Genomic DNA, 26233 nt, shown 5'->3' on the forward strand with positions numbered 1-26233 from the left:
TTTCTTCCTTCCCTTTGTAAGCATGTAGCTGCTGCCATATTTGAATCCAATGCAGCATATCCAACCTGCCCCTCTCCCCATCTTCACCTAAACCTTTTTTGCTATGCACTTTGTCCCTCCCTTTGATTTTTCCATCATCTTCCCAGCACCGTATTTCTCCTTTTCTGCTACTTTTCATCCCTAAACACGTCTTCCAGAATGTGCACGTATCAGGTTCATGCCTGGAGAAAACAACTGGGCTTGAGTCTGGGCACAAATTGCTCAGTCCTGACTGGTCTATGGCAGTACAAGTATGGAATGTTTTACGTATACTGGTGCCTGGCTATTACAGTTGTAAGTTGTGATGGTCTTAAAACGAGTCATCATGTGACCAAATCCCATTTTACAACCTTTTTTGTGGTGTCTATGGAGATTCTCAGTCATCCAGCTCATGGTTGTCCCAAGGGTGCTTTATCAAAAGGAAACTGGACTTTTTGTCTCTCATCCAGTTCTGAAGATGAGAAGCGAAACATCTTCAAAGAAAAACCAGAAAGTCCAGTTGCCTCTTGAAAAAGCACCTTTGGGACTTTTTTCTGTGATGATCATTGAGCAGCAGTTGTTAAATGAACACAGTGGTCGTAAAGCGAATGCCTCTGTTAGGTTCAGCTTGTAGCTTACTCCTAACTTGTTGGTCAGGCAATATATCTGTTTCTTTAAGAAACAACTGAGCCACGTAATCAGGGTTTGCTGAACCCTGTAATTAGGCTACAGTGCATAAATAAGCAGCACAGAGAAGCGTTCCTTCTTCCTGAATGATCCTGTTGCTTCCTGCGTCTTTCTGCTGAATTGTTATATGGTACTGTATACCAAGAGTTACTAAAGTCTGTTTGCTTTGGTAAGGGAAGATAATTACTGGACTGATATTACTGTTTATGACCTTGGACTGTTTTACCTACACCAAGACTGCTTCTTATCTTGTATATAAAGTATTTTTCTCACACGAGCTGTACGTTTATCTCCTTCCCTGTGTGTTTCTGCTCTGCTCGTTGCACAAGCAACAAATACTTTTTACACACACCCTAACAGCCTCCATCCTAAAGCGAACGTTGCAGTCCTAAAGCAAATGTTGTGGTTGTTAAATGAACTCCTGGTTCGCTAAGGGATGTTTTTCTCCCATATTAGAAGTAAACAGCAAAAATGTTGTAAATTGTGGTTTTGTGACCATGGGATGCTACAGACAGCCATCAATGTAGGCCAGTTGCCAAGCACTCAAAATGCAGTCATGTGACTGGGTGGAGGGGAGGGCTGCCATTAGAACTTTGGAACTGGGTTGTAAGTACTTTTTGGGGGGGGGGGCGGTCTGTCACGATTTGAAATAGTTGCTAAGTGAACCGTCACAAGTTGAGGACTACCTGTACCCGTTTTAGTTCAGTATCCCTTTTTTCCCTGGTTTTGAAGTTTAAGGAACATAAATCTAGATCACTCTGCTACGCAGCAAAATCCATCAAATGTATGTAACCTTGAAGAATTTTCAGCTATCGAAAAGAAATGCAGAACTGTAATAAGTAGAATATGTTTATATTATCCCAGCCAGTGTTTATCAATAGACTTAGACTAACTTTATTGTCACTTTGAATGTAGACTGATCAGCATATATTAAAATGAAATTTCGTTGCATACAGCTCTCAAGAAGGGTGTCCACCTCTAATATACACTACATAAACATGACAAAGTGAATAAATAAATACAAAATTATTCATATACCCATATATATTATATGACATGGAGAAACAAACAGAATCTAGTTGTGATGGCAAAAAGGTGAAAACTGTACCCAAAACATTTAAAGGAAGATGCTAAATTGCCTGTTCCTGGTATACTTGTAATTTGAGTGATGGTTGGCTTTGGCAGCCAGTGTTAAGCTGGACTGGCTTGTTCAACTTGTCTCACCCAAATATTATAGCTATGGCAACGCAAGTTGCTCACTTGCCTGTGTGGGTTTTTAATGATCTAGATAACAAGTCAACACAAACATCAACTCTTGAGAGATATGGCAGAAATGTGATCAGCTGCCTATTTACCACTATTGAGCAGGCGTAAAAAGATTTTCCCAGTCTACGTGTTGCTGTTTAGCTGAAATACTAATAAATAAGTATTTATAAGTAGCTCTCGGGTGCATTAGGATGGTTTTGAAAGGCCCAATGACATCATTTTCCTCTTTATTAGGTAGAAAGGTAAAGGGAAGCCAATAGGCCAAAGTTCATCTTTCTTTGACTAAGGTTGCCATGGTTAAATATGTAATAAACTGAAGCTACATTGCATATAGATAGAACTGTTTAAAAGTCATGCTGCTACATTAATGAAACTTTCAAATGGTTTTCATTGTTTTTTCAGATACTTTCAGAAATGATTGTTAGCTCTTTAAGTGGCAATTCACTGATCTGTAAAGTGATTCAGTTGAAACTATGTTTACTATGATGTTGTCTGGGTAGAAGGAAGAAACAGGAAAAGAAAATTGGAAACATAGCAGGTCCAATTTTAAGTTTCTTTTAGGGACGCTTTGTCACTTGATAGTGTTATTAACAGTTGTAATATTATTTCTTCAGGAAATTTTATTCGATGTCAAAGAAACCGAAGTAATTGTTCAACACAAAACGACTTCAAAGGTTAGAATGTTTGTTTGCTGACTGTGCTTGATCATGCCTTAATAATTTATTGCCTTTTTATAACCTGGGCAATACTTGCTTAAAATATACTGGAAATGTTTCTAAGGATAGTCATTTTTTAATTGTAGACCTAATCTTTATTATGTCTTGACATTCAATAAAAATAATTCCCAAAAGAATGAGCTTTGACCAATGCCTTAACGGAAAACTGTTGTCATTTTCAGGTTCTTTTCAGTTATTCTTACACAGACATTTCCTGTGTGGGACGCCTTCTGGATAGCCACAATCTCTTTGCTTTCTGTAGCTTGTAAGTTTTATTTTGAAAAACCATCCACGTGTGGTGACATATTTCAAGACTATATTTACCAGTCCCATTAATCATGTCATAGTGGTAATAGTAATAGTAGCAGTAGTAGTAATTTTCAGTGTAGGGTGTATCCATCAATTACATTCAAATGCTTCAGTGTGTCCTTTACTAACAATACAGGAATCTTAATGATTTCCTTATTGGACTTTGTGAATCATGCCGATTACCTGTTTAGCACATATTCTACCAAAGTTCCTCTTTGTGATTAAATGTTCCCTTCCACATTGAATTGATAAACTAGCTCATATCCAAGATGAATTAGGTTACCCGCATGAAAGAACCAAGTAATCCATTTTATTGATAGCCTGGTTTGTCACTTAGACCCATTAGGGGAATGCTATTATGTACGGGCAATTAGTCATATGCTATCTTAAATGTATGGGATGTCTAAAGTTACCATCTTTACTTTATAGAACTTCACCTGACTCTCCAGAAGATAGCACTTTTGATTGCCTAGTTTTTGAAACAAATTCCGAAGAGGAAAGTGAGGAAATCATAAAACGGATTGGTAAGGAATATGCTTTGGAATACATATTGTAGTAAAGGCTACTGTATTTTGTTAAGGTGTATTACTCTATACTTCACAGCTTTACCTCTTCTGCAACTTTCTTCCATTTAAGCATTCTCCAGAATATATAGGTTGGGATGGGCTGTTGTATTAATATGAGTCCTGTTGCATTAATGAAATTCTGCTAAGGCAACCCAGTTATGTCCCAAGCATATACAGCATAAAACTAATAGTTCTTTGATATGATTACTTTGGTTAGGCTTTTAAATTAATCCATTCTTACATTTCAGATACCTGTATAACGGCGTGATAGCTTAAGAAATAAAAAGTAGACCAAGGCAGCATATTAACATGTGGTCCTGTAATAATTGATGTCTGAAGTTTTACAAACTTGTATCAATTTGTTTCATTAATTGTTGGACTAAACATCCCTAGAACTAAAATCCAAAATGTTCTTTAGATAGGGTTTGTAAACAATGCTAGCAACTACACATCTAGCATGAAAGTATTTACGACTATAGCAGTAAGCGATCTGTAATGTTCCTACAAAATAATTCAAGACATGACAAATTGTGTTTGTTTCTTTAGCTGCTGGATTTAAACATACAGAGTGGTTTGTCTGACAGATGTGATGTCCTGCCGCCTCATTAGCCTGCTAAAGTCTAATATCAATCAGTGATATCTTGATGGGTCAACTCTTGGATTACGGAGTCACTTGGTACAGATTAACATTCTGTCCAGATAAAATTGTTCTAGATAAATCAAACAGAAGACTCAACTGCTTTTTCAAATGTTTACATTGACAATTTTCAAAATGGAATAAAATCAAGCTGAAGCAATAGTTTGCATAAGGTAGCATATCTACACTGAAAACAAGACCAGTTTGATAAAGCAAAGCAAATAACTGAATAGTTTCTCAGCAGGCAACTTTACAAATGTTCTTTAAGTTTAAAATACCCATTATGGGTTATCTAACAAAGACAAAATCCTAAAACAATCTGTAAATTTATATTCTCAAACAATGGGTTGAAATACCTGGAACAGCTTGTTTTTTTTAAGAGGCAGCACAGAAACCTGGGCTGCTCTTACCTAGTTTCATTTCCATGAGTCATCTAATTAGTCTAGAAACAAGGCTGAAATAATTTTGTACGCCAAGAAATTGAGTAGCATTTCCTAGTTCCTAAATTATTCTGCAAACATAAGAATCAAAATCAGAAAGACTATTCACTGACTTGTTACATAATTGCTGCAAACTATTACTGCAATTGGGGATAAATACAAAGCATAGACATGCTTCAACTTGATTTAAGCATAAACCCAAGTAGAAATGCTACTTTTCCCACAACAATGACAGGACTCATGTGAATGTAAAACATTTAATTTAAAAATGTTGACACTACAATATATAAAATAGCTATTATAAATGCACATAGTGTATTCTATAGCTGCCAGGTTTACGTTTTTTTTAGGAAACTGTAAGTTACACTGTGGTTAAGACTTGTACTTTTACCCCTTCAGAAAGTCCACATTCTGTCACAGTGATGTATGGTCAGACTTAACAGCCCCAATTGTTAAACACTTGAATCAAGTTATAACCAGTTTTATTGCAAAAGGACCCTGTACACATTTATATCAATTCTAGTACCTTACAATTTTAGCTACCCAACAAGTCATTAACATACAGAAACATGCATGAAAAGCAAGAAAGATCACCCATCCCTTCTGCATATTAGCAACTTGTCACTACTGAGCAACAGGGCTCACATCACTGAGTTTTATGTGAACAGTCACTGTTAGCATTCATCCTGAGTGAAAGATGGAATGACTTAAGTACAAATGTAACATATTATAAACAATTTCATACAAAAAAAAGTCACAAATTGAAACCAAAGTATTTTACAGAATTTACTACAAAACACCATAAAAACTGCTTCCTTTTAAGCCCTCTCGCCCCGTATCCTACGAGCCAACTGGATGTCTTTGGGCATAATGGTAACTCTCTTGGCATGAATGGCACAGAGATTTGTATCTTCAAACAGACCCACCAAATAGGCTTCACTAGCCTCCTATGTGAAAGATAAAAAAACAAGTTATTGGTTAGACATTAACCTATAAGGACACATTATTCCTTTCCCCACATATAAGAATAGTAGTACTTGAATAGGTTCATACCTGCAGTGCACCAATGGCTGCACTCTGGAACCTTAAGTCTGTCTTGAAATCTTGGGCAATCTCCCTTACGAGCCTCTGAAATGGAAGCTTGCGAATCAAAAGTTCTGTTGACTTTTGGTAACGGCGAATCTCACGCAGTGCCACAGTACCAGGTCTGAAGATTTTTTTGGGGGGGGGGGAGAGAAAGGAGTAAAGCCATCTGTTAACAGCATATAACAGTTCCAGGAAATTTCTAAGTCCATCTTTCAAAATAGTTTCAAAGAAGTAAAAATACCCTACAGAATCTTGGCATGGTTGGCCGGTCGCTGACAACAGCAGTGAGACATTTATAGTTCAAGCAAGGCTAACACTAAAATCACAGTAACAGAAGCTAACTTTGTTACAACACACACACCACTCCCTTCTTAATCCTTTTATTTCCACAGATCACCTTGGCGGTTGTCCTAAAACACACATTCCAGATTGTTTTGTCTTATTACCTGTAGCGATGAGGTTTCTTGACTCCACCAGTAGAGGGGGCGCTTTTCCTAGCAGCTTTAGTAGCCAGCTGTTTACGTGGAGCTTTGCCACCGGTGGATTTACGGGCAGTCTGCTTGGTACGGGCCATTTTTGTTCACTCTTCTGAAAGAGAAAATAAATTCGATGGGCGGGCGGACGGACGCGGCAGCTTTCTCCAAATTCCCGAAGGTCGAGCCGGCCTAAGTGGGCTTTCCGGCACTTCAGCCTCCCATCTGTGCGTCCTCCTCTTCCCCGAGACGGAAACGCTTTGGCGGGAGGGGAACGGCAGCGGCAGATGTCGTCGTCGTCGTCCTCCATGCGGGCACAGGGCCAAGGAGGTTCAGCCAGCGCGGCGCACCGCCAGGAACTGCTCTCTCTCCTGGTTGCTTGCCCACGCGCGATCCCGGAGAGGAAGCCCGACTTCGTTCCTTCCCTTCTGTTCCCAGCCCCGATAACTACCGCCGGCGTTAAATCTCCGGCCTTTGCTTAGCAGCCGACCCAGAACAAAGCGGCCTTCCTTCCACTTTCTTTCCTCCACCCATTTGTCACAAAATTTGCTCCCCGAAGCACGAGGACCCTCTTTCTTTTCCCCACTGTCACTGTTCCCCCCACCCTCGCTCCCAGCCGAAACTCACCTCTTTCGGGAACAAATCCTTAAAAAAAAAAAAAAACACTTCCGCTGTAAATGCACAAATGGCACGTACCCGCACAGCCTTCGAAAAAACCTGAACTGTCCCCTCCCTCTGTTGGGACGCTGCCTTTATAGAGGGAGGGAACCTCAAACGTCATGACGTCACAATACAGACACGCGACGCGCGGAGCTATTGGCATCTGCTTTCGCCGGCGCCATGACGTTAGCTGATACAAAGACAGTTTCCCTGCATCCTGCATGCGATTGGATGGAAGCTCGAAACCCGATTGGTTGTTAAAGTTACACGCTGATTGGCTACCGTGGGCCGGAGCAAACCAATTACAATTGCAGTGAAGCTGGTGGTTCTGATTGGACAATAGAAAACATGGTTTGGATCCTACTTTTTGTTGCAAAGCTCTACAATGGAAAGTCAATGGGAAAGAAAAGCAGTCCGTTCTGAGTGTCCTGGACTCAATGGGGAGGGCAAATTAGAGAAAACACAGCCTGGCAAATACGAAGGGAATGTGAAATGGTAGCAGAGGTAGGAGGACGTAGTTGACTGTACCTGACGTTCGTTTGCCGTCATATCAAATTTTATTTTTCAAAGTTTATGTTACCTATAAATAAAGAACATTTATAAAGTTCAGTTATAAGCAGCACATAAACCACAACTTTTCATTTCATTTGCCTAATACTTTTAACATAACAACTAACATATACCAAGGTTTCTTAATTAATTTTTAAATCATCAAAGAAATAACATGAAATTGGTTTATATTATATTTTATTAGCAAAACTAACAGACCAGTATCTAGTTTTCATAATCAAATAACCATGTGTAATGGGCACACTGAATATTTACAAAATGTAAAATGACAAAAAACAGATCAGTCTGATTACAAAGAATCAAGCTAGACTCTAGAATGACAGTTGGCTGTTGCATGTAAAGTACAATGATGATAGTGTATTTTAGATATAAAATGCATACCAAGTTAAATTTGGCAAGTTTGGTCTAGTCTAGTGGGTAAGGCACCAGCTAGAAACCTTGGAGACCATGAGTTCTAGCTCCACCTTAGCCATGAAAGCTGTCTGAATGATTTTGGACCTGTCATACATTAATACGACACAACAAAATTACAACAAAACAATATTTTTAAACATGTAATTGTGTAGCAATTATGGATCCTATGGCTAATTTCTAGGCATTTACTGGAGGATCTGGGTACAAATCAATAATTAAGTTATTTTAAAATCAGGTTAACAAAGCAGAAAAGAAACTACTAGTATGTTTGTTAATGAATTCACAATCTTTATTTGCTTTAGCATTATTGCTACACTGAGAACGCTTCTCAACAAAACATACTCAATGTAATGCACAATCAACCAGATTTTTTTAAAAAAACCAATAAGTACTGTTTTACAATCAGATTTGTGACTATTTAGCAACAAGTGGATTAAATAGTGGGACATCTGGGCAATGTTTGTGAAAAAGAGGCGGGGTTTCCACTATACCAATTTAATTCATAATAATAAAATTCTTATTCAGGTAAAACAATGTTCTATCCAGCCAAACCACAATCCTATGCTCATAGATTCCAACAACACTCAACAAAAAAAGTGTTACATGCCTGCTTCAATCATTCTTCACCACTAATGTTTGAGTACAATAGAAAGTAGTTTGATTTTTTTAAAATAATGGGATAATCATCATGGAGAAGAGTACCAATCAGTTTGTGATTGGCTCCAAATCATTATGCATACCCTTCTGCTGTTTCACCCAGTACCTTGGTAGCTGTTGTGAATTTATACTTTGGTTGTTCCACAAATATAGTAAATAAGAAGCTTAACAGTGGTGGTAGTTGTTATATCCAAAATATAGTTTTACTAGATATGACTGATGTGCCAGTTGTGTTCATATCTATGATGAAAGGATCTGGAAGTGGTAACTCATGCTCTCATCATCAGAGGATAGATACTGCAATATACTCTGCCTGGGACTATCTTTGAAAACTGAAATTAACAATAGTAATAGCAATAGCATTTAAGACTTATTTACAGTGCTTTACAGCCCTCTCTAAGCTGTTTACAGAGTCAGCATATTGCCCCCAACAATCTGTGTCCTCATTGCTGCAAAATGCAGCTGGCTATGTACTGGCAATCAAGAACTGCTTCAAACATATTACATCAATGTTGTAGATGCTGTAGTGTATTGGTTGTCAATACATTTCCAAATACTGTTCATTTCACTTTTGAAACCTCCTACAGCACAGGTGTCAAACTTGATCGCGTCATGATGTATCATGATATATATTTTTTGCCTTTGTGAAGCCAGGGTGGGAGTGGCCTGCATGTGACGCATCTAGCCGTGGACCGCCAGTTTGACAGGCTTGTAAATCTACAGTTTGGCTCCTAGGTACATTCAGAATTGATTTCTCTAGGCAGAACCATTGCAACCAACATGCTCATTTCAACAGCAAAATTTATTCATCCTCCCCAATGGAAGGTGAAATAACTGGAGGTTCAAGGATAACATTTCTTAGTTGCAGATTGACAAAACATTATCATTGTTCTGTAAAGCAATAACCCTAATCCTAAAAATATTTTCTTTAGAAACAAACCAAACAAAATATTTAAGAGAAAAATACATTAATTAATGTCCATGAAACAAAACATCAGTCAAAGATCTCAAATACATATGCTTTAATCTAAACACAATACATATACCAGGATTTACTTTCAAGGAATAAGGATGGAACTTGGCAGTATACAAATAACATGGTATTGTATGCTTACTGGAAAAGGATAACTGTTTTGACTCATGCCCCCTTAACTATAGGGACAAAGTAAGAATTGCAAAGTATGTAAAGTGTAGCCATATGATTAAGTGCTATCAAATCACTGTTTACTCTTTAGAACCACATAGATTTTTCTGTGATTAACCATATGAGTAATCAAATGCTGTCATGACATGTTATAACAAAGATGAAGCATTGTTATGGCATAAATTTGACAAGGTATGGCTAACTTAAATTATTATACGGAAGCCTTGTAGCACTCATCACTTTTCTTATGGCAAAATACTTGATAGATCAGAATCCAGTAGTAGATATATCAGTTTTAACAAGTTTATGGAATTAAACTTTTGCTTTAGGATCAACAATCCCACTGTTTTTATTGTAACAACCTATATAATTTTTAGATTTGTGAGATAATTTTGAGGGTGCTGTCTCTTTGTGTTGGAATACCGATGTGTTATCCAAAGAAAAGATCATATTAGCCTGTGTTTTTTTTAAAAAAATAAACTGGACTTCTCCTTAATAATCCCTAATGAATTTGCCATTATTTTAGTATGACAGCCCATCCATCATCGTTTAGCATAATCGCCTACATTGCACTATTAATTCACACTCAGTACCAAATCTTACAGCATCTAGCAACATTTATTTCCAAATTAATAATGCTAATATCGAGAAATAAAAATAATTGGGGGGGACGTAATTAAACGATTCACAGCTGGCAAAACAGCAACCCTGCTTACATTTTCTCGAAGGCAATCCATGGACGGATTACTTGTAACTACAACACCTATAAATCCCTGCGCTGTTACAATATCCGGGACAGCAAGCGCAGAGGCCCCCTGTACTTGTAGTTTCAATGGCCGGAAGCCTAGTAGAAGAAAAGGGGGATTTTCCGCCATCACCGGGACTACAAGCCCCAGCATGCTTTGGGTAACCCGGGGCGGTAATGGCGGCGGCAGCGCCTGCGCATTGCGGTCTCCGTGCGGACCGCGCAGAGTGAATAATAAAGCTCTCCTCCTCGGTGGTAGCGGGCGGCGGAGGAGGGAGCGGAGGGCAGGAGCATGTCGAAGGGCCCGGTAGGGACCGGGCCTCCTGCGACCGGGCCGGTGGCGCCCGCCAGCGCTCTCCAAGCGCAGCCCGAGAAGCCGCAGCACTACACGTACGTAGCGAGAACACCCGCAGCCGCTTCTTAGTGCTGCTGCTCCAGCCGCCGCCGCCGCCGCACCCCTCCGCCCGCCCGCGCGCCACACACGCCTGACGTCAGCGGGCAGCGTGCGGCACGCGCGCACGGAAACAAACGGCCCGCCCGGAACCGGCTGAAACCGGTTGTGGTCGGCCTGGGCCGGAGGAATTTCGGCTATGGGAGGGGGCGGGGAAGGAGCGGACACCCCCTCCCCCCGCAGCGGTTTTTGGTGCGGGCGGGCGCGCGCGCACCTAACCGCCCCATAAACACAAACACACCCCACAGGCAAGAGGCGCGTACAGTGCCCACGATCCGTTGCGTCGCCTTCGCCCTACGGGTCCTCTGCTCCTCCGTTGGTCATTGGGTTGGGGGGGGGCGTCCGTCTCGCTACTCCCCCCCCCTTGAGAGTCCCCTTCTTTTCGCCGTCACCTCCTTTTTCTCTAATTGAAGGGGACCCTTTTCTGGCCGAGCGGTTGACAAGCCGTTCTGTAAAATGAAATTCCCCTCGGATACTCGGAAAGTTCGTGATCCGAAGGTCCTGGTGGGGAAAATGGGGGGTGTCTTGTCACCAATCTTCATAAACTGGCTTTTCTGTACTCGTGGTCTGTCTCGTGGAATCGAGAGCATCCTAAGTGAAACACTGTATATACAAAAGTATTGTGACTTTCCTCGCCATTTTTTCTTGCTGATGGCTGTCATTAGAAGTTTGGGGGGGGGGGTGTTTGTTTCTGGCCAAGCCTGCAAAATAAAACTTAAAAGCATAAAGGGAACTGTATTTGTTCTTTCTTTCTTTTTTTTTTTGTCTTTGAATCCTCTGGAACAGTAGTTCCTTAATAAGGAATTTTGAGCCCTGTAGCATATGGTGAGGGGTAATTCAGCTTGTGGTTAAAATAAATGGTCTTTGCAAAAATAACAAAGCCATAAACAAACGTTGTTATGTTCTATTGATTTCATAGAAAATGTTTTAATAGCATCAACATAAAGAGTTAAGTATTAGAATAAGTTGTCTCTTATATTTATAGGTTGCCCTCTTCTGTTCAGAATTCCTAATAATTTCGTATATCTGAGAGCAGTTGCTGTAGCAGGTACAGGTATTTTAGATCTGTTGGTAAATACTGTGCTACTTTGGGACCTTGTAAATACATTATTGGTGACAGTTAATTTGTGATATTGTTATTTTGTATCGTTACTGTACTAGCAACACCTTCTGTTCCTACATCTATTTTATTGTATCTGGCAAACTTGTTTTGCAAGGAATTGGTCATACATAACCTGTTCCACATTAATCTGAGGAATTCATTAATGTGAGATGTGATGGGTACTGATTCGGATGGCTTGGAAAGGAGTAAATACATTCATGGGGGATATTAAAACATTACCTCCATGAGGGCACTATGCCACCAAATAACAATTACAATGAAACAGTGATGGAAAGGGAATATGAAGGACTCCATGTCACGATTGTGAGCATCCTGAAAGCATCTGGTTGGAGACAGTGAGAAGCAGAATGGTAGACTAAAATGGGTCTTAGTCTAATTCTGCAGGGTTATTCAGTTGATTGGTCAGTTGTGCTGCTAATGTCTCAAACCTATTAAAAGCATAATAGAAAACTTTTAAATACATGCAATACTGGGTGTGTAACAGGATGATACAATAATTACTTAGTTTCAACCTGTATGAATGATTGATGAGATAGTCCTTAATTGCAAAACAGGAAGTCTATAGGTTAGCCTCATATACCTGCTGTACATCGTCACAATTTTGAATGTTGATAGAGATTTATGCATGTGATTATCAGACAGTATGCAAATTGCATTTATAATAAAAGTCAGTATAATGTTAGCTGGTTTTTTCCTGGTTACCATCACCTTCCACACTTTCCTCTGTATTCTCAAAATGCATTGGGATATTGGGGGAATCATACAGAGGTGACACTTGGTGTATAGGAGGAGCTATAGAAACTCAACCTCTCCCTGCTTTCACTGATTAAAATATCAGTGAAAAAATCTGATTGAATTTCACTCAGTTTATTTCAAAAAATGTGAAGTTAATATATTTAACAAAACAAAAAAGAATAGCCATGTGAGCTGGTAATTGGTTTATAGCTATGAATATTTTATTTATTTTATAGTTTTTGTTTATGCTGAATTCTATTTAATTTCCTTTACAAATGTACAATTTAAAAATGAAGTTCTTGTTAAAATTATTTTTGATAAATTGTGTGATATTGTAAGAAGCTCATAGCACTAAATCCAATTGTGTACATCTTCTAGTGCAAGGGTGTCAAACTCATGTTGTCATGGTGGCATCACTTGACATATTGTGGCTTTTTCCTCCTTCACTAAACCGGGCATGGGCATGGCCAGCGTTTGATGCATCCGGCCCATAAGCCGTGAGTTTGACAGTCCCGTTCTAGTAGAATAACATCTGTACCATAATAGGTTCCCATTCATCCCAGTGTCTTCCAAAATAGTTCTAGAGATTTGGGAGAAAATCTATAGCAGATGGATTAAGAGGAGGAGGGTGGGAGAGTAATGCATAATCAAATGACCACATGTGTGGAAAGTGTGTAGCTGGTAGTTGGTTTTAGATAGCTTTTTCAGATATTTATATACATGTATAGATCACACTTTCAAATGCAACAGATTCTATCTAGCTTTGATGTATTTGCTTTCACTAATGTGTAACAGTTTATATTTTGCTTATGTTTTTGCAAACAGGATGTGTCTCCTGTCCCTTCCAAACCATACCAGTGTAGTGTTGCTGCATCTTGTCCCTTATGCGTCTTCTGTCCAAATGCTGCTGAGGCATATTATTATAGGCATAAAATATGCCCATGTGTGTGGGAGAATTTTTTTGACAGTCTGTTTCTTGTAGGGATATTTATGAATTATTACACATAGCATTACAGCGTGAATGATGCCAATCTTAAATAAGAAATTCAGTTCATGTACCAAATTTGTGTGTGTACCTGTGTGCTGATTCCTGGTGACTGCCTGACCTAGTCCCTAAAAAGGTTTTTTTGGGGGGGGGGAATTATTTTGCATTGCCTGCTTCCTAGGGATGAGAGAGTGACTAGTCCAAGGTCACCCAGCTGTTGTTATGGTCTAGGATTCACAATCTTCAGGTTTATAGCCTGATGCCTTAATCATATCACCAAACTGGCTACCATGTGCCACTACTTAAGACTATTACTGATTTGTAATTTTTGTTATTCTCTATATTTTTAAAGTAGAAACTTTCAGTTGAGGGAAACATATATTTATAAAGAAAAACTTTGAAACTAGTCTTCCTCAAACCAAATACAAGATACTAGCTAGCCTGATATCCACATACATAATGCAGTATTTTGATTAAGATAATATTTAAAGTTGAATGCAAATACGCTAATCTACTTCTACAGCTTCAGTGTAATTTGTATTTAACTGTCAGGCAGATGCATATTTTGTTAAGGCTTTCAGAAGTGAAAATTGAAAGGATTTTAGATTTCAAAATAAGAATATATATGGAACTGTTTTGTTTGTAGCATATATTTAAAAACAGGGTAATGTAAGTAGAATTCCACCTATAGCCGCTATCTTCCTTGGTCTGATTTTAACTAGACAAGAAAAAAAGAACTTTTTAAAGAATTTGATACTGTATTGAAATAGTGAGAATGGTGAGAAAACAGTCATGAAGGATCTACTAATACTGAAACTGTTTATACATGTAATTTAAACATAGGCAATTGTGTCTCTTGTATGAACTATACTTCTGAGTTACCAGTTTTTAAGTCATAAATTTAAAATTACAGTGCATAAGTCAAGACTGACTCCTTTTTATGTGTAGTTGGCTTTTTTTCTTTGAGTTTAGGCAAATCATGTCTTATTTGTAATGGCAATATATTGTTTGTGTTATTCTGCAAAGCATATTAAATACCTAAATAAAATAATTGGAAACCGGATTCAAAGCTCACTTCTAATCACGAAGGAAGCCAATAGTGCACACAAATGAAATGCTGTAAATGATTGTTAATGTAATGCCATGGGTTCCTGTTTTTGCCAGGACTAGACTTCTTATGATAAACTGTGTTCCTGTTTAATATAGAACTTACTTGTATGTAAAGGTCTTTTGGTGACTATAAAGAAAGCTCCTTTTTCACCTCAAGGTAATTTTTTCTCTCATCTGAAAGTGATACTAGGATATTATGAATGTTAAGGTTTTTGAAAAATACCTGCAATATTTAAATGATTTTATTCGACATAATTTATCTTTTTTGTTATTGAAGAAATAGTTGTGCTGTCCCTGATTGTGGAGAAAAACAGAGTAATGCACTTATTTCCTAGTCACTTATAAATAGGGTCATAGTTCCTATTTTGATCCTGAGTTTTCTTGGAATTTAGCTGCCTATTTTCAAATGTGCCTTCACATCTGCAAGTGTTAGAAACAGCTTTTTTCTCTCTTTACGTAAATCTTAAGCTTCTTAAGAAATTGAATTCTGCTACAATGTCATCTGGTCTAATTTACACTTCACGATTCATTAAACTATAGTTTATTGGCTAAGGAATGGTTGTGGATTGCTTGTTCTTATTAATTGTGATATACTAGTTTGTAGAGAATTAGAAACAGCTATTCCATAGCAAACTGTACTTTAAATAGAATTATTTATTTATTTATTATCAAATTTATAGACCACAACATTTAAACCAGAAGAGTACATGCAGGTTTATGATGATCCAACAACCATAGTTATTCTGCATATTTGTGAAATCGGCATAAAAATATGAATATGCTAAATGGAATCTGTGCATCAGTTGGCCTTTAACTCGCCCATTTGTAATCCACAAAACAGGTATTCGTACTAAATGTAAAAAAAAGTTTGTGTAAGAGACTGGAAAAACTTTTGATGGGAAAAACTATAAAAGGTAGTAAGGTGAAAATGGTGACATTTTCATAATGTATTTGAACTCTATAGTTAAAAAACAGTTATCGTGGGATGAACCAAAATACTGTGCAAGAGCATTCAGAGTTTATGCTCTTCAGAACATTTCATCAGGCAAAATGATATATTTGACAGTTCCCCAACTTTTGTTCCAAAAACAAACAAAACCCAGACAAAATAATTGTCTTTACTGTAGTAGAGTACAATTAACTTCACTGAATTCTGGAGAATTTGAAAGTGGGCATTCTTATTGTGGTAGTTTATGTTGATCATAAGGAAGCTATTTAAACAATTAACTAACATATACTTTTGTTTAATGTAGTAACAATATTTGTTTTTGTTTAGTTTTTACAAAATTATTACTGTTCTAAAGATTTATAGTCAAATGAAAATTTTACTTTACATCTAAAATGTCTTATCAGCATACAGATTTAACAACATAAACATTTAAAGATTTCACTACTGCTTTAGTTAGATTTCTGCTAATGGCTTGAGTCCTACTTGAAAAGAAGAGCTCTGCGGAAAAAACTCTAACCAGAAAAGGCTTTGATGCATGGAGATAGGAGAAAATGTAACAAAAGTGCCATCTCTCTTTATCACTAGGAATGACCCATGTCTGACTTGGTTCAATACAGTACCAAGTATTGGTACACTAGTATCTCGAGGAAAGTAATTTGAAATGAAGGCCAGAACTACTACCTCGCAGAATAAAGCATATCAGAATTTTAGATAGCTCAGTGTAGGAAACTCAGGTAATCCTCAATATACTAGTTCTATTGTTTCACCAACTGTCTTAAATTTAATTGTAATCTTAAACCTGAAGAAGCAGTTTTCTACCTTGATGTATGTTGCTTATTGCTGAGTTTGGATTTAAAGACACCCCCCTCCCCCCACAACAATTTCTGAAATCTGAGGTTCCTATGTTGCGGGATAATCCCAGAACTATAGAAATTTCCAAACAAAGGGGATGGGAGGAAGGATGGGCTGCATCCTTAGTCTGGGAAAGTTTGCATTCAAATTAAGACAACTTGCTATGAGTATTGGAACGTTGCTGGGCTCCTACTTCCAGTGACTCCAAAGCCCCATGAATAAAATGTCTACTGGCAAAACATTAGGGTCCCAAATTAATGATCCTTAGGTATGAATTATTAATTCAGCATGGCTTCCTTTCAGATTTTGACTTTAATATATTTCCTTTTATCTAGAAAATAATGCATAGCTGGCCAGATTAAGTCTAGTATTTGCATTATTATCAGAAAATGATGATGGTGACAGTCTTATACATTTAGTCCCATTGTTGCACATAAGTTTAATTTCCCATTATACATTGTACAAACTGATATTGCTTCATATACATGGTTTTGCTGTCACTGGAGTAAAATAATTATATTCAAATTACTTATTTCAAGATTACTGTCCAATAAATGTTTTCCTACAAGATCCTTTTATTTTATTTCTCTTAATTGATTACATTTTAGGCTATAGGTCTCAGACTTAGAATCTAATTACTTAGAATCTAATTACTAATTACTAATTATTGGAATTATTCTGTAATAGTTCAGGTTGTATATTAAGTCAACATTGTTTACATATTATATCTTGAGGCTAAGATAATATTTATTTAGTGCAATTTTGACTGATATATTTCTTGTGAATATGGAGTGTTGTGCTAGACCTACCAGAATTTCTCATTTAAAGAACTGGCTTGTAAGAAAAAGAAGTACAGTGGTGTAAATTCTGCTTTTCTGCTAAAAATGTTTGGGGAAGTAGGAGTGAATAAAAAACGATTATTAACAAAACTGTTGTGACTGTTTGAAGATACAACGGCACTGAAAAAGTAACTTATGACATTTTTCACATTTATGACCATATCATAAAAGGTCACAAGTCCATAAGCTTAATGGACATAAGTCAAGAACTACTAGTAGTATTCATAGTCATGGTTTTGGTTTCTTATCTAGGCTACCTTGAAGGTTTGACATCAGTCTTGCAGATCTCCTCCTCTCTTTTTAGAGACAGAAGATCCCTCCCTCCTTTTTTGGTTTTTAGTAATGGCCTCCAATCTTATTGGCCTCTATCTGCCAATCACATTGTTTAGCTGAGCGTTGTTACAACATCAGCAGCAAGTGGATATACAAATTACCAATTTACAGAATGCCATGATGCAGCTAACATAACAGCTGGAACCAAATTTACTTAGTATGAACTGTTTATGGTTGGCAGACCAGCAGAATTTCCCACAGATTGGACCAAGATAACTTTTGGGCTAAGTTTGTTAATGGAAGGAGCAGCTAAATGAGCCATACTGATCATTGAAGAACAACAACCTGCTGCTGAACAAACTAAGACTTCATCAAAAGTTTAAAAGGTACATTGAAGATCCGGTATCAAGACTCACAGTGAATTAAGAAAGAATGATAGAGAAGAATGAGTTGATACATTTTAGATTTTAAATTACTTGTGAGAGATGTGGGATGCAGTGACATGTGGGATGGAAAGATCTCTCTCTCTGAGAGACCAGTTCAGAGAAGGACTTGCTGAAGACCTGAGAGATGAACTGATAGAGTAAGACACCTCAAATAATTTTGGAAGACTTGGTTCAATAACATGTAATAATAGATGGCAAGCTGGAACAGTTGAGACAAGGAAGAAACTAAGGATCTTGATTTATTCTGAAAATCCCTCCTTGAAGGAGTTGCATGTCAAAACGTCCTACAAAGGCTCTGTGAAAGCAAGCTTTTTGCAAAGTTGGTGTGCATTTGACCTGTCTCAATTAGACTATTTGGGGTATAGGATCTCAACTGAAAGCACAGAAATGGATTTTGCAAAGATACAACACATCTTTACACACAGATTAGATGTGCAGTGTTTTCTGGCCTTTGCTAACTCCTACTGGAAGTTCATTCCTAAATTTGCTGACTATATAAAAGCTGTCTCAACTTTTTTAAAAAGGGCTTGGAAATTCTTGTAATCTATTCAAGAACAAAAGGTGTTTCAAAAGTTAAAAGTACTTTTTGCTTCACAGCTCCTTCTAAGGCACCTAAATCCTATCCATCCATTCATAGTTCAGACTTCAGATGTCACAGTAAAAGCAAATGTATTTCAAAAAGAGAAAAAAGGGGGGGTCAGATCTACTGCCAGGTGCCTTTTCTCTGGGATGCTTCACTCAGCAGAAATGAACCATGGCATTTTTAATTAGGAGTTGCTTGCAGTGAAAACTGATTTCCAGCAATAGAGGCACTTTCTGGGAGGAGCTGTCAACCCAATACATATTCATAGAGGCCATAAAAATTTAGAGGCTTTGCAAATCGCCCAATTCCATCACCTCTTGACAAATGAGTTGGGCACAGTTTTTCCCCCCAAAACCAAGCTGCAGCCCAGTAACTTATGAGTCAATTGTAAGTCATACCTCCTTGAAAGTTTGGGAGCAGAGACTTTTGATCTCTTATGACAGATTTGGGTATAGCAGCAGCAGGATCTATATCAGGAGTGTCAAACTGCTGGCCCATGGGCTGGATGCGTCACGCGCAGGCCATGCCCCCCAAAGCTCCACAAAGGCAAAAAACATAGCGATACGTTGCGATACATCATGTGATACAATCGAGTTTGACACCTGTGATCTATATGGTAGGGCTTGGATGGACAACTTCAGGGAGTCCAACAAGACAATTTTTCACCTTTTACTGTAGAGGAAGGGCAGCTGTTACACAATGGTTATTTGTACACTCCCCTTCCTCTAAGAGAACAAGTACTACAACACTGCCACAACACGAAAATAGGACAATGGGAGGGGGGTGTTCAAACTCCATCAAGTCTTTAGGGGCTTCTTGTGTCTAAGGGTAATGCAGATGTTAAGGGTTATGTTTCTTCTTGTCATGCCTGCTGTAGAGCAAAGCCAGTTCCTAGAAAGCTATCTAGCATACTGCAACTTTTAAAGATTCTGTCATGGTCCTCGGACAATGGATCACTACTAGATTTTATTACCAACTTATCCCAGTGCAAGTATTGACCAATGATTTGGTAGTTACAAACTGACCTATTTCATTTCAATCAGCCCAGGAAATAGTTTAGCTTCTTTTGAACCATGGGTTTAGGTATCGAGCAGGGGTGTCAAACTCACAGCACACAGCCCGGATAGATCATGTGCTGGCCCCGCCCCCGCCCAGTTTAGCGAAGGGGAAAAAAGTCCTGATACGTCATGTGATGCTGCCATGACGCCGCGAGTTTGACACCCCTGGTATAGAGAATCGGTCAATCACATCATTTTGAACAGAAGAAGTCAGTTTATATCCAAATTTTGGAAGGACCTTTTCCACATTAAATATTAACATTCCTTTGTCATATATGCAGCTTTCAGTGTTACATGGAGAAACTGAGAAAGTTACCCAATTATTGCAGCAATATAAGATGCTACACTTCCTATCAACAAGATGCCTGAAATTCTATCCCTTGCAGAATTTGCTTACAACTACATTTTTTCAGTATGTCCCTATTTAAGACAACTTTCAGCTATCACCTCATATGCTGCCCTCTACCATTCATAAATGCACAGTTCCGAAACATCTTGGATTTCTGCATAAGAGGCAAGTGGCCCAATGCCTCTTAAAGGAGCAACTAGAAATAGCATGACTATCTATAAACTGCAGCAGATGCACACAGATAAGAGGGGGCTAAAATTGCAGAAGGGGATTTGGTATAACTTCCTACAGTTATTTTTTTTTTTACATCTGCAGGATCTCCAAAAAGCTGATTCAAAGTTTATTGGTCCCTTCCCAGAGATTAAACAAATTAAACCCTGTGGCTTTCAACTTGCAATTGCCAGCACCAGTGAAAGTTCATCTGGTATTGGTCTTTGCTGATGAGAGAGGCACTGCCCTGCACTTTGCATACATAGTAGCTCACCTCTTATGACACAACTGGGATCAGAACTTCAATTGCTACTCAAGGCAATTGTTAATTGAATTGCATCCTATTTTATTAGCTTGTTTGCCATCGTTAAGTGAATCATTACAGTTAGGAAGCGAATTGTGCAGTCATTAAGTGAATCCAGCTACCGCCATTGACTTTGCTTATCAGAAACTGGCTGAGAAGTTTGCAAATAGCAAACACATGGCTCCAGGACATTGAAACTATTATACATACATGCCAGTTGCCAAGTGCCTGAATTTGAATCATATGATCATGGGGATGCTGCAATGGTCATAACTGCGAGGACCAGTTGTAAGTTACTTTTTTTCAGTGTCATTGTAACTTAGAATGTTCCTTAAATAAATGATTATAACTTGAAGACTACCTGTAATGTCTTTCTCCTTGCAATCATGCCACACATACCATTATTATACAGGGTTCTCCTGATGATTGTCTCATGAATGCTGACATTTGTTAATGCAAGGGAGGTTTTTAGTTCCTAGATGTTACACTGGGATTCTTGAGACCCCCAGGAGTATTACATGCCAGGCTGTTTATGTGATTTTGGTTGGTCAACCATTCTGAAAAGAATATCAATGGTGTTGAATTATCTCCATTTGTACATGATCTAACTGATGGTAGAATTCAAGCTCTTTGGAAATAGTTTTGTAATCTTTTCCAGCCTGGTACTGCTACCCTGCCAACCCCGCTGGCTCCAGCCTGCTGCCTTCTCCCTGACTCTGCCCAGCGAGGTCTCAATGGCAGATGAGCTCCACCACTCTGCCGTGATCAGCACTTGTATCCTGAGGCTATGCCCTCACCCAACTCCTTTATCCTGGGTCAGTGCAGGAAGAAATGACAGTAAAGGTTAGTTGGGGGAGACAGTGGTAGTACTGGAAAAATGGGGATAAGATAGGTGAATGGGGAGAGTTGAAGTGCATACTGTGGTCATAAATGCAGGCCAACTGGCAGGTGCCTATATTTTAATCACGTAAGGGTGGGGGTAGTGCTGCAATGGCCATAACTTTGAAGACTGATCAACTTCAAACAGTTGCTGAATGAATGGTAATTAATTGAGAACTATCTGTAGCTTCCTCTTGGCTTCCTTTAAAAGGAAGCTTCTGTTAAAATAGTAACTTGCTTTCTTGGTGATCATTTCAGCAAGAAGAATAAGGGAACTCATTGCTCCGTCAATCAGTGAAAGCATTTCTGACTTTAATTTATATACAGTACTATTAAGGCTTGGTCCTTTTTTTCCTCCCTAAGTTAATTTAAAGTCACATAAACCAGAAAAAGAAAAAAAGAGTTTTACCTAGGCTTTTGAGCAAATCCCCACCAATCTAAGTAGAGATTTTGAAATAAGTGAAATTGCATCAAAATGTTTATTTATCTGAAACATAAATATAAAAGGATAGAAAGCCTTTTTATCATGTATTAAGTTTGGCAGTGCTAGGAAGCAAGTCTCTAGGTCCTTTATTAGGTGGATATTTTGCCAGTGGTGTACAGGTACCTTATAGTTAACTCAGTTAGAAAAGTAGTTCCCACAGTGTTTGCCAGCAAGGTTTTTTTTTCTTAGAAGAAATCTGCTGAGCATCAACTTGCTATGAAATGTCTCCCTTCATTAAACACTGTGAAACTGATAGATTCATCTTTGTGATTGCAGAACTAAAAAAAATGTGCTGCCTGCAAAAATTACTTCTCTGTCAATAAGGCAAGTGCAATTTAGTTTACCTTACACATAAAATAGTTCTGTGTTCATATATATGCCTGCCTTACATTGTAGAGGAAAGTAATGTTTTAATTTAGACTGAAGGCATGTAATGAATTAAGTTGAAGGCTTTGTTTACTCGCTGTTTATTCTTCATGATAGCTGTTCACCAGGATTATCTGTCAGTAACTGCTGCTTTGAGTTCTTGTAAATGTGTGCTAACGACCTCAATGATAGTATTCAGCGATCATGTATTCTGCTAGTATTTTTATTGCTTTCGATTTTTCGAAACATCAGATTCTTCTCCAGTAACTCTTGCTTCTGCATGGTTAAGCTTTAGCTTCATTATTAGTCCTTCCAGTGAGCAGTCTGGTTTTACTTCACTTAATATTGAATGATTTGTTCTTGTTGTCCAAAGTAGTCTCAAAAATTCTCTCCAGTACCACTGTTCTAAGGTATTGATTTTCCTTCATTCACTCTTTCTGATGGTTCAGGCGATTACAAACATATGTTGCAACTGGGAAGACCTTGATTCTGACTTGGATGTTAGTTATCATTAAACTGCAGTTGGTTTCAGAACTACCTAAAGAGGTTGTTCCAATGAGAGTGAAAACAATGTGTGTTTTTTAAATTGCAATTCAAATTTACTGGTACTTAACTGTATCTAGCTTTAGAATAACATTAAGATATTTTATTTATCTATCTATCTATCTATCTCTATCTATCTATCTATCTATCTATCTATCTATCTATCTATCTATCATTTGTCAAGCATGTATGAGAAAATAAGTATAAGTATAAACATAACACATAAGCATATAGGTATAAACAGGTATAAGTATAAACATAAGAAATGAGTACGAATACATGGAAACATGGACAGGGATGGTAGGCACGCTGGTGCACTTATGCATGCCCCCTTACAGACCTCTTAGGAATGGGGTGAGAAGGTAGACAGTTTAAAGTTAAAGATGCATAATTAAATGGAATTCTGTGAGAAGAAAATGCAATTCATACAGATAAAATATATTTTTTGTTTTATTTTTATTTATTTTTCTCATTTCTGAACAGTCCATCTCCCTCATTTTAGCACATGTTCTATTGTGCATTTAATATGTTCATTTCTAGTTTTCGGATAGAGTTGCATTACCGCCTTCTCTTTTTTTATTGCAGTTGTTTTTCTAGTAATTAGCAGACCAGGGACTCAAAACATTTTTTCTGTTCCCAGTTGCAATATTACTAATATTGCTACTACTGTATTAAGGAGGGGAAGAGGGTAAACTATCAGCCACTAATGTGGGTTTTTCCCAAAACAATTTGCACTAAAACATTTTCATTAAATACAATTAATGTGCTAAATTTCCAGGAGATTTTCTAGTATAAACTGAACGTTTTTTCTGTCATGAATTACCATATTTTCTTCAGGCTGCTTCTTTTATTGTTCTGTTTTTGTTGTTGTTCATACTTGGCTCATCCTTTCAAAAGTATTTCTTTATCAGAAGCATTACATTAGGAGCTCTGTCATTGGTGAAGGCACCAACAGGGTTTCTAATGTACTATCTTCACTGGAAAAAACTGGGATACATCCAGATATGTATCTCCCTTGAAAAGTTGAGATACATTCAGATGTATCTGCCTTGAAAATAACCTTTATTCAACAGTCAAACATCAGCACAGGAAATATTTTATTTCATTTTGCATTACAGATAGTCCTCAATATATAACCACAGTTGAGCCCAAAATTTATGTTACTAAGTGAGGCAGTTTTTAAGTGAGTTACGCCTCATTTTATGACCTTTTTTGCCACAGTTGTTAATCGAATCACTGCAGATGTCAAATGAATCATGCGGTCATTAAATGAATTCAGTTTCCCCATTGACTGCTTGTTGGACGCTGGCTGGGAAGGTTATAAGTAATGACCACATGACTCCAGGGCAGTGCAACTGTCCAAGAGTCATGACTCCCAGATTTTGGATGAATTTTATGGGTTAACCCGTTTGAAGTATCATAGTTCAAAATGTTTTGCTCTATGGTTCATCTTTTCACTCATTTAGTAGTATATAAATTTATATGCCTCCCAATGACTTTGAACAGCTTAAAATGTGTGTGCGCCTGCTGCTTTGGCAGTGAAATTTCAGATTTTTATACATTTTTATTTTTATTACTCGTGCTATCCTTTGAAAGTACTTGCCACTAAAAAATTGCTGCTCCTGAAGGCGGAACCTGAAAATATTTTGCATGAATGGACAGAAACTTGCTTTACAAAGAAGAACACTAACTTTAAATAATTTTTTATTTCAAGTCATAAACATATGGTTTCAGTATTGTATCTGTGAGTTGTTCCTCATTATTGTTTTGAAGCTCTGAATTGTGTCCTGGTACTGAAAATATGTTTTGAAAATATTTATTCTGAGATCTCTGTTTCTGTTTTTTAATTGGACTTGCTTGCAAGACTCTTCCCTGAAAGGTATCTAGATACCTGAAGGGTAGGATAAATATTGTTCTAGAAATAAAATAAAATTAAAATACAATGTATTTTATTTACCATATTTTTATATTTTTTTCTTCTTTCCTAAATTGATAAAATTATTCTATATATCTTATATTTGGTTGTTTGTAAATATATAGTTACTGGGCACATTCTAATGAATAGCTGAAGATTATCCATTTCTTAAAACTTTAAATGTTAAAAAGATAATTTTAAATAATCAAATCCAAGATTAAGCTATTAGATACATAAATAAAGATAGGCCATATGCCTTTTTTATTAACCGAGGACAAGAAATACATCATTTCAATCATGTCTTTACAGGGCAAATACTTCTGAGGTGCTTGAAAGAAACTTCATGTTACTGACGTAGCAGTAAGCTATGTATTACTGAGTTTCTGTTAAGCACCAACTCTTCCCTTCAGTTAGTTATTACTAGGTATTTCAGTTTCCTGAATTTTTTTCTCTTGATATCTGAACCAACAAAGTAGGGAGGAGATAAAAATTCAGAACTATGGCCAAATGAGGGACACCACAGGAAGTGTATTTGTCAGGATCCTGACTTGTCTTTGCTTTTGTTTTTTGAAGAGCAACCACTGAAAGCTGTGAGTGAAGCGGTGGTAGAGGTAAGAGAAGGCTGCTTAAAACATCAATTTTCAAATGTCTTTTTGCTGTGGGAGATACAGGTATTCCAGTGAACTTTTCATTGCAAAACTGTTAGGAAATTGTTACATGCCCCTGTCATATAATTTTTAATACCAATCTTGTAGTGTTATATTATGATCAAAGCAAATTCTTCTGTTTTCTGGAGATAGCTAATGTCCAGAATACCACTTGATATCACTTGAAATAATCGTAGGAGTATTTTTCTCTCTTTTGTTCCTGTGCCAATAAAACAAGTAAATGCAGGTGAAATGTTAACAGAAATGTTTCAATATTAACTTGAAATTAGGACTAGATGGCTATAATGTCAGATTACTTAAAAAATGGATATCAGTTGATAATGTTATATTTTAAGAATTTATTATAAAACAATAACAGCTTCCTGGCTAAGCAGATGAATAATGCCTACTTTTATTTATGTATTTATTTATTAAATGGAATTCTATCCCAGAATTGCAAAAGGATCAGACATTCAGTAAGGGGGGAGGGCATGGTGTTTTTGATGGTGGGCTAGTTGGAATTTGCTTCTCAGAAGAGACATTAATAGCACACCTGTTTAGTGACTGTTGAAGAATCAAAACCCCAGTTAAGCTGAATGTTTATTATAAATAGTTTACTGCTGTTTAAGTCACTGTTTTGAAATTCATTGGGTACGGGATAAAATCAAATCCCAATAGTTTAAATCAATGGTTTTCAACCTGTGGTCCATGGACCGTTGTGGGCCGCGATGTCGTAACATGGGG

At 37.5% G+C, this 26233-nt stretch overlaps 3 protein-coding genes across 8 annotated transcripts in view; 2 read left to right on the top strand and 1 right to left on the bottom strand.

Moving 5' to 3' along the window:
• The window catches only part of LOC117660499 (uncharacterized), a 29029-nt gene extending 24668 nt beyond the window's left edge, over positions 1 to 4361 (top strand). For 2 of the 3 annotated variants that reach the window (XM_034408633.3, XM_060688680.2), the window contains 4 exons: positions 2586 to 2645; positions 2870 to 2952; positions 3426 to 3520; positions 4109 to 4361. In XM_034408633.3, the coding sequence (XP_034264524.1) occupies positions 2586 to 2645; positions 2870 to 2952; positions 3426 to 3520; positions 4109 to 4143 (273 nt within the window). In that variant the 3' untranslated portion in view covers positions 4144 to 4361. Of the gene's footprint in view, positions 1 to 2585; positions 2646 to 2869; positions 2953 to 3425; positions 3521 to 3810; positions 3871 to 4108 lie in introns of those variants that run through there. The other variant, XM_034408635.3, reaches the window with a different exon arrangement.
• Positions 4362 to 4882: 521 nt separating this feature from the next.
• On the bottom strand, positions 4883 to 11001 carry H3-3B (H3.3 histone B). Its single transcript, XM_034408636.3, has 5 exons — positions 10360 to 11001; positions 6826 to 7438; positions 6172 to 6313; positions 5693 to 5846; positions 4883 to 5586 (listed from the first exon to the last, which is right to left on the bottom strand). The coding sequence occupies exons 3-5, from the start codon at positions 6297 to 6299 to the stop codon at positions 5458 to 5460; spliced, it is 411 nt and encodes a 136-aa protein (XP_034264527.1). The 5' UTR covers positions 6300 to 6313; positions 6826 to 7438; positions 10360 to 11001; the 3' UTR covers positions 4883 to 5457.
• The window catches only part of UNK (unk zinc finger), a 67136-nt gene continuing 51404 nt past the window's right edge, over positions 10502 to 26233 (top strand). For all 4 annotated transcript variants that reach the window (XM_034408628.3, XM_034408629.3, XM_034408630.3 and 1 more), the window contains exon 1: positions 10502 to 10778. In XM_034408628.3, the coding sequence (XP_034264519.1) occupies positions 10681 to 10778 (98 nt within the window). In that variant the 5' untranslated portion in view covers positions 10502 to 10680. The remainder of the gene's footprint in view (positions 10779 to 26233) is intronic.

Source organism: Pantherophis guttatus, chromosome 2, assembly GCF_059756535.1.
Source record: "Pantherophis guttatus breed Tessera chromosome 2, ASM5975653v1, whole genome shotgun sequence".
Classification (NCBI taxonomy): domain Eukaryota; kingdom Metazoa; phylum Chordata; class Lepidosauria; order Squamata; family Colubridae; genus Pantherophis; species Pantherophis guttatus.

What these genes read in the sequence shown, in the direction of transcription:
- H3-3B (XM_034408636.3), bottom strand. Translation starts at nt 6,299, where the DNA reads ATGGCCCGTACCAAGCAGACTGCCCGTAAATCCACCGGTGGCAAAGCT. An exon ending in AAGAAACCTCATCGCTACAG is followed by an intron (nt 5,847 to 6,171) that starts GTAATAAGACAA and finishes AAAAATCTTCAG; the next exon opens with ACCTGGTACTGTGGCACTGC. An exon ending in CAGCCATTGGTGCACTGCAG is followed by an intron (nt 5,587 to 5,692) that starts GTATGAACCTAT and finishes TCTTTCACATAG; the next exon opens with GAGGCTAGTGAAGCCTATTT.